The sequence below is a fragment of the Pholis gunnellus genome, assembly GCF_910591455.1.
Source record: "Pholis gunnellus genome assembly, chromosome: 22".
In the NCBI taxonomy this organism is placed as follows: domain Eukaryota; kingdom Metazoa; phylum Chordata; class Actinopteri; order Perciformes; family Pholidae; genus Pholis; species Pholis gunnellus.
In genome coordinates, this window is record NC_136549.1 from 1,067,109 (window position 1) to 1,076,084 (window position 8,976).

Here is an 8,976-nt window from a genome sequence, read left to right on the forward strand (position 1 = left end):
GTTTAGCCGTGTAGCCGTTAGCTTTTTTTATTTAAAATAAAATGCTCCTGATGTGTGTGAGCATATCTGCACTCATTTTGTTTAGTTTTTCACAGGTTGCATGTTATTGTTATTATCTTGAAAAGATATTCAGCTCAAAACAGGTTAATTGCAGCCACAATAAGCTATTTTTTGCCAAATATTAGTTATTTTTTGTACAGGTAGAACTTTATTTGTATTATTCTAACAAAGGGATTGCACATTGTATTTGTTTTTGTCTGATGGAGCAATCTGGTTTACTTGAAAGTGATTGCAATTTTCTTTATTCTATTATTTGAAAAAGCACAGATGGAGGAGTCACAAAATGTTGTTATTTCAATAAAAGTTCAACAACGAGAACATCCCGGAACTCATTTAGCTGCACAGGAAGCTCGAGCTGTTTTTGGTTTGCGTTTTATTGTGGAGGGATTCCTCTTCCGAAACCCCATAGCTCCATGCAGGTTGTAGACAGGAAGTGGAGGGTTGACGGGTCAGTGGCTCGTGCGGTTAATTTCAATATCTGCCCGTAAATAAAGACTATCCTGTCCTTCGACATGTCGGCCAGGAACCCGGGGACAAAGCTCGGTAAGTAGAAGCTGAAAGCTAAAGCTAAATTCTGCCCCCGTTAAAACGTTAACGTCACTTATTTTTCACATGTGAATATCTAACGTCACATTTTGCTGGGTCTTTACCACAACTTTTATTTTACCAGCATTATTTATACAAGCTACGCTTTGTTAATAATTTCTAAAATAGATAGCACCTTTCACCGTTTTATAGAAATGTTTTATTAAAAACAGTTAAGTAGGCTAGCTAGGTTAAATCAGCGTAGCCTTGACTTCAGTTTAATAAGTAACTTTTAGGAGGTAGCTGACCTGCTGAACACTGAAATGTTACTGTGTAACCACACTGTAACACACTGTAACATGTAACATACACACTGTAACACCTTGTCAAATACATACTGTAACGTGTTGTCATAAAACAACAGTTCTAGAAACAAATAGCTTTACTTTTCACTTGCTAACTTCCTTTTTGCTGTAACGTCAACGTGCATGAAGGCACCGTCTAGTAAAACAGAACGGGCTGTGTCTGCAGTCACACTGTGTAGCCTGTGAGGACTCATGACAGCCCAGCTCTGTGTGCTCAGCTCACTGCTTCAACCCTCTGCTCTGTAGCTCTGTTCTTCTTTTGGCTGGTTTAACTTCAGGCTCACATGCTATTGTACTTTAGTTAACGTCTGTTAGTGGAGGGTAAAAATGCTCTTTTTCAAATACATCACTTTCTTTGCATATCTTTACATTCTCTGTCACAGACTTCCTTGTTTGTAGTTGACACACTGGGGTAGATGCAGGATGGGAAACTTTAAATATCAAACATGACAGCTGACAAAACATTCTTTAAATCTCGGATTTACATTATTGTGCGCATATCATTTGTTTTGAATAGTACTTACTTAAATGCCCAATTAAACATCAGTGTTTTGCTAAATGTTGATGCCAATCACTGAAGTTGGAGTATAGTTTCTACTAGTTTGCCATATTTCATGGTCCAAATTCACACTTTAGAAAACTAACTAACTAACTTCTTTCTTCATTCCCTGCTCATGGGCGTCAGACCTGGAGCAGATATCCAAAGTGAGGGTGAACACACATGCCGTCCTGAAGAGAGCTCAGCACATACAAGGACAGAAGATCCCCAAGAAACAGTGGCAGGTAGAACTCCTCATACGCCTGCTCCCACTGTCCCACTGTACTGGACACCATGACCAAAAAGCATGTACTACTTTAAAAGATGACATAAATATCCATTTATCATGTTGTCAAGTGTATACATAATATATATGTTAATGTTTTCATTTTTCTCTATTCTGAATCACAAAACAGCATTATGGGTGGTATGTATAACTGTTGGTTTGACACTGAGCTGTGCAGGTGGAGACAAAGTGAAAGCGGTTGACTCTGACGTTGGGCACCGTGTCTGGTGTGTCTGTCCCGCAGGCCGCCTGGCTGCTGAAGGCCGTCACGTGTATCGACCTGACGACTCTCGCTGGAGACGACACGCCGTCCAACGTCCACCGGCTGTGCCTGAAAGCCATCCAGCCGGTCCGACACGACCTGCTCCGGGCGGTGGACATGCACGACAAAGGTCTGCTGCCTGACTCACCGCATGCAGCCCAGTGTTCAGTCACTGCAGCTGGACTGTGAACATACTGTTTACATTAATGGCCACCGTGAGGTCTGAGTAGATTGTATGATGATTAAGAAATTCAAAGAAAGAAATCATTGAACCCTTTGGTTAAAGTGGCTTGGGAAGCAAGTGATAACTTCTGGAGCAAACCGACTTAGTTAATGTTTCATGGTCCAGGTCCTGTCTCAGTTCTCCTGACTGTTGAGGAACCGAATTTAAGTCCAAGGAGATTCTGTAATCCGTCGTTACAGCGTCACAGATTCAGAGAACTCTTTCACAGACACCTCTCCACAAAGACTTCATAAACCAGAGCCACATTTTTCCTGTAACTATTATGCAAAGTACAGGGAGAATGAAATGTTTATGACGTTATAACAAACGATATTAAAAACACACTTACTGTATAGTTTATACAAAAGTCAATATAGTATTAATCGATTTAAAAAGATATATTACTACTTAGTCGGCCACATTCAGTTTACTGTCAGATAAAGTAAAAAACAGAAATATCATTTTAGTATTAGACTACTGTAAAATGACAGTGGTGGCTGCGTAGGATTGTTTCCGACTCATTTGATCCAAACATTTACAATAACTCAACTTAATGTTGTAAAGTCTAAACATATAACCCGTTAAGACAGCATCATTTTATTTACGTAGATGAAACCGAAGAATTATATTCAATATAGAAAGTTGATTTTAGTGAAAAAGGACTTAACTCGTTTAATGCACTGCATCACTTTAGTTAAATGTGTTTTAGGGTGATGACATCAGCGAATGGGGGGTGCTTCAAGGAAAAAAGCTTGGGACGCAATAGTCTATCAATGAGATGTCAAAATGATGATCATCGAACCAGAGACAAAACGGACACCTTTTAAATGTCTCATTCTATCCAACTTCACACCAAGATATTCACTTTACTAATATATAAAACAGAGAAGAGCACACGATTGCTGTAACAATAGCACAATTATAGAAATGGTTTCCATTTCATCTTCTCTTAATTGACTAACTGATTGGATAGTTGTTTGAGCAGTACATAAAACCATAATACGGGTTTCTGTTCATAGATTTCATAGATCTTGTTTACCATGTCACACTGTGTTCAGACCTGAATTCAGCCTGCAGAGGGCGACACAGACCAGTTCATCTCCATGTCTCCTCTTCTCTGCTGAGCTTCCTGTGTTGTGTGTCATGTGCCAGGAGTTACTACAGCAGCAGTGTGTGTGTATCCATCTCGTGTGGCCGACGCCGTCAAATCACTGAAAGCAGCCAACTCCAGCCTGCCCGTTGCCTCAGGTGAGTCACCTGAAACTCAGTCACACCTGCAGGAATGACATGATCTGTGTGTGACCGTGTGTCTCGTCTTCCAGTGGCCACTGGTTTCCCAGCAGGCCAGACACCACTGGAGACCCGGCTGCAGGAAGTCCGCTTGGCGGTGGCTGACGGTGCCACGGAGATCGACATCGTCATCAACAGGACGCTCGCCCTCAGCGGACAGTGGGAAGGTACGCTGAGAACGAGGAAGACAGAGAGGAAGTTTAGCACAGGTGTCCCACAGGGCAATGGCAATCCAAAGTGTGTTTGACTTTACAGCAGGTGAAAACAAGTTTCTCTCAGGATAATCTTTCTGAATTTCTTTTTTCATATGTGAAACAAGTGGGACATTTTATTTTCACCTGACCTCAAATCATAAACACAGGACAGAAAATGACGATCCGGCATAGAAATTGGATCCAGAATTAGTTTTCACACCTGCCTCTCTCTATGACCCACCGTTACAAAATAACAACTCCCAAAACTATTTTTGTCCATTTGCTCATTTTCGTAGGACTTTAGTCCGTATCACACGCTCCTCATCAGCAGATGGCATTGGAGATGATCAAACTTGTTGTTATGTATATTTTTAGGATTTATTGTCCATGATGGTTGAAAGCTCATTCTCGAGCTTGGAAACGACAGTTGACGAAACAATATCCACTCAAGGTCAACTTATTTGCTTGTTCTGTAGCTTTCGATCACATCACATGGTCTTCATCAGCAGATGAAGTTAATATAAGAAAGGGCACATTGAGTGGAGATTGTTTTTTGTTGTCGAGGTCGGAATGGTAAAATGTTTTAACTGTAGTAGTGAATCATTTTCTTACTGAGATTCTTTGGTTTGAGCTCCATAGAGAACACAACAACTATTCCTGCTTCTTACTAAAAAGCAAAAATGAATGTTTTATGTGATTTAATTACCAAATATTGAGTAACCCAAATCATGTTGTCCTCACAGTGGGGACACTGAAATAGTAACCAGGTCTTGAAAGTGTTTAGTGTATTTCTCAGCTGATCACAACTAAAATCTTTTTACTTTTGGTCTGTGTTAACATACTTGCGCCCCCCCCCCCCCCCCCCTCCTCCTCCAATACAGCCATGTATGATGAGATCCGTCAGTTTCGTCAGGCCTGTGGTGACAGCCACATGAAGACCATCCTGGCTATTGGAGAGCTGGGCACCTTCACCAACGTCTACAAGGCCAGCCTGGTGGCCATGATGGCTGGTGAGTCTGACCACATGACATGTTCCAGCTGTCTGTCATCGCTCATTGTGGGAATAGTTGGCATTGAGGAGGATGAGGAGCTCGTTATCAGTCTGTCTGTGTTAAGTACGGTTAGTAGCTCCTGTCAGACAAGTGTGTCGATTAATAGAACGTTAATCATAACACATTACATGTTTATGTGCACAGAATAAGAATGACTTCCATGTATGTATGTGGCATTCTCCGTAGTCAGTGTATTACCTCCAGTAGATGGAGAAACAGACAAGAGCAAAGCAATGTTCTGCTGTGGAAGATAAAGGAACAGCTTTAAAAAGAAAACTGGAGCAGTTATCTACGCTCTCTTCAAAGCCACCAGACTCCTCAGACAAAAACAGAACTGTTACCATTTTACACGGGAGTTGCTGGTCTACCGCTCGATCAGTTGGTGTGTTTGTGTGACCTTGGTGATAAAGAGTTAGTTGGGATTCACCAAATGCAGCGACAGACCAGCAACTTCCATGTTGCAAAGTCAAATTTGAGTTTTTTCTTAAAGGGTGTCTGTTGCCTTTTGTAGAGAGCATAGATAACGGCTTCAGTTCCCTGTGAAAGCAGTCTGACAGCAAGGTAAATATAGCATACACATAAGCTGATATCGTCTACTGTAGACAATACATTGACTATGGATAAGAACTTCATATAACCCCACTTTAAAACATCTAACCCTTAAATGAATAAGAAACTATCGTCGTGTCTACACGGGAGGCGTTACAGCTGCTCACAGATGCTTCTATGAATACATCAAGCTGCTAACAGGCTCTTGTCTCTTGTTTTACACATGTAATCATTACAGTGATTGTGTGTTGGGGCTCTGAGCAGCACTGCCAAAACACAGGTGACCTATACTCAACATTGTGCCTGAACACATCCCGTGTAGACACAGATGGAGGATGCTGCTCACGCTACGCCTCCCATGTAGGAACTGTTTAATACGCTATATTTCCTTATTGTCAGCTGATTGGCTGCGAGTGTTTCTCCTCAGTCAGAGGAGTTTGTCTGCAGGCTGATGGATCTCTGTGGGGAAACTGAAATGTCACAAATAAACCCTGGATATCAGCGTCTCACAGAGGGAATAGCACACAGCCCACTATATTTCATTACCATGCCACCATTTCAGTCTTGTTACCTCCAGTGTGTGTGTGTGTGTGTGTGTGTGTGTGTGTGTGTGTGTGTGTGTGTGTGTGTGTGTGTGTGTGTGTGTGTGTGTGTGTGTGTGTGTGTGTGTGTGTGTGGTGGTTTTAGAAGGTGTGGAGTCAGTAGCAGCTGTTGTACTTCCTGCAGCCGTCCTGCTCGTGGCGCTGCTGCTTAGCTTTTTCCTTTGTGAACCTGATAAGTGGAGCTCTCTCTCTTTCTCTCACACACACGCTTAACTAGCCATCACATAATAAGCCGATTACAGAACCAAATTGTCAGGGGCTCTGATAGAGATCATTATTAAAATGCATTGCTTTTGTCGCCACACTCGCTCCTTAATCTCCCCTTGTTCCTATGAATTGCGTATGAGATTCCTGAAATTGAATGATAATTTCACCTATTAATCTCCGATGCAGGCTATTTTACTCCGCTGGTCCCTCGCCAGTATCCCCCTGCCCACGCAAATGAATAGAGCTTCATTACCGCCACCCGCATTTAATAACCGTTATCCATTATCTGGTAATTAAGACTCCCCATAACGAATCTTAAGGATTATGCCAGTTTGAGGAAGAGGGGAGAGAGGCTGAAAGGAAGACCTGACTGGAAGAATACATAGAACATGTCTTTAATGAACTGGAAAATGTTCATCTTGTTCTGTTCAGTAATGAACAGTCATTATACACCAGGGAGGCAGAAGGTTTGTGGGTAATCTATTAAAGAGTGTCAGTTCATCTTCTATTTTTATCAGGAAAGCTGATAAAACATAATTGGCTGTGAAGGAAAAATGAAGGATTTTATTGATGAGAGTGCGAGCGGCCCTCTGTTAGCCTTCATCGGCAGCATATGTTCTTGTCTGGCCGGTCCAAACGGTCAGAGTGATGCCCTGTCCGTACTCCCACCAACACTGTGTGCAGCGTGAACCATTAAGGCTTTCTTTTGGCTCACAATTCTACGTGCACACAAAATAGTCTTATATATTAGCAGTTATGAAAGAACAATGTTCATTTTGACATGTTTTATCTTTATGTAAGTACATGGCTCTAAAGTTTCACCCTCATCCTCTAACGGCGCCTAACTAAACTCCTGTTTCCTGGATAATTCCAATGCTTTCTTGCACTTCAGCTCTTAAACTTTGTCTTTACCCGCTGCCCGATCGGGACTGAGCATGTGCAGCTCTCAACGGAGATGAGAAGGCTCACTCCTGAGCTACTTCCATCATCTGCTCCAGAACAAAAAGATGTTTGAATCTTTTTTAGATCGGGCATATAAGTTGATGGATACACTAGCCCAGCATCAGCAGCTTGTTGGATCCTCCAGGTCTGAACAGAGAACATAGGAGATAGAAAACAACGAGTGCAACATGACGCTATCTCAATGTCACCCGTTTAAACCCCGACAGGCTCGGACTTCATCAAGACGTCAACAGGAAAGGAGTCCGTCAACGCCACTTACCCTGTCGCCATAGTGATGGTGAGGGCCATCCGGGACTACTTCCTGTGCACAGGCCACAAGGTACAGTCCTGTTGAATAATGCAGCGTGTCTTCTTTATTTATTACTTCCATACAGTATATTAGAATCAAATTAAAATAGCCAAAGACAGATCAGTGTGACTATCGCCACACATGATACAGTGATGCAGTTATGAGGCCTGTGTATTTTTATTTTAGTAAATAATGTTTATTTAAAATGAGATAAGAAAAGATAATTACTTGGTTGACTTGGACACGCCGTTATTTAATCTAGATTAAGAATAAACGTCCATCACCTGGAAGGATTATCCTGTTCTCAAGTCATATTCATATTCACAGGAGAGAACACTATTTAGATCAGACTTTAGAAATATGCTGGCAGGTATTGGCCTAAATAACAAGACTTTCTCATATGCAGCAGTTAAATGTTACCCGTTCCAAGTGTGATCATGCTTTAAGCGCAGCGTGTCGTCCTGTTGACCGCGCTGTACGTGTACCTCAGGTGGGCTTTAAGCCAGCGGGGGGGATCCGGACGGCTCAGGAGTCTCTGGTGTGGCTCGCTCTGATCAAAGAGGAGCTGGGCAACGACTGGCTCTGTCCGGCCCTGTTTCGCCTGGGAGCCAGCAGCCTGTTGGCTGACATCGAGAGGCAGGTGGGCACGCACGCGGGCACGCACACACGGACACACGCACGCACGCACACACTACTTTTCTGCAAGAGTTTTTTTCCATTTGTTCTTGTTTGTACAGATCTACCATCACGTGACCGGACAGTACGCTGCCTATCATGAGCTGCCTATGGCCTGAAGCTGTGGACTTCCTGTTCTAACGACCAATCACAACCATAGACTCACCACACAAGCCTGTCAGTGTGCATCCAGGCAGCACTCCTCTATTCTGTGAGCCACACTCAGATTCCGTGCTGTGAGACAGAGAACATGCTGTTATTGCTCTCTATAATGCGCTAATGTACTTATCAAGAGACTTTGTTCCACACGTAATACATTCATGGTTGGTCACTGTGAAGGATGTGATGAGTTAAAGTTAATTTGTTTCATGTGAAGCAGGAAAGAGATTTAGAGTGAAGAAAATAATATTGATCAATCTGTCCCTCACATCCTGAAAGTCTTAATTTGAACTCTTTGATCTTTTACAAAATAAAGTGTATATCTGGAAATACTCCTGTTCTCATTACTTCCACCCAGGGTCACAATCGTGAACACAGAATTGTAGTGCAGAGCAGAGATATCACTTGTAAACGTGCACGTAAATGAGGTTATAGCAATATAGTGGTAAAGACGATTAAATATTGACATCACATTAATAATACACACATGATAATATCATGTGAATAATCCAGTACATCTTAAATAATTGTATATAGTTATTGTTAAAGACTCCTAATGGGCAACGTGAGTTTAGCGGCTGTTAATATGAATGTACATTCTGTTGTCTAATCTGCTGATTTGTTCAAAGATCCGTCTGTTCTTTAATTGGTGGATGGTCATTTACCAAATGCCCACATAGATGTTGTGTATGGCCAGAGCTGTGCGATTTCATAAAGGTATTTTCTGTTCCTGTTCA

General features: G+C 42.1%; 1 protein-coding gene across 1 annotated transcript; it reads left to right on the forward strand.

Moving 5' to 3' along the window:
* The first annotated feature begins 461 nt into the window (after positions 1-461).
* Positions 462-8,571, forward strand: dera (deoxyribose-phosphate aldolase (putative)). The gene is made up of 9 exons (XM_079184038.1): positions 462-603; positions 1,636-1,733; positions 2,019-2,166; positions 3,412-3,507; positions 3,582-3,716; positions 4,625-4,753; positions 7,323-7,435; positions 7,896-8,045; positions 8,143-8,571. The coding sequence occupies exons 1-9, from the start codon at positions 573-575 to the stop codon at positions 8,197-8,199; spliced, it is 957 nt and encodes a 318-aa protein (XP_079040164.1). The 5' UTR covers positions 462-572; the 3' UTR covers positions 8,200-8,571.
* The last annotated feature ends 405 nt before the right edge of the window (positions 8,572-8,976 follow it).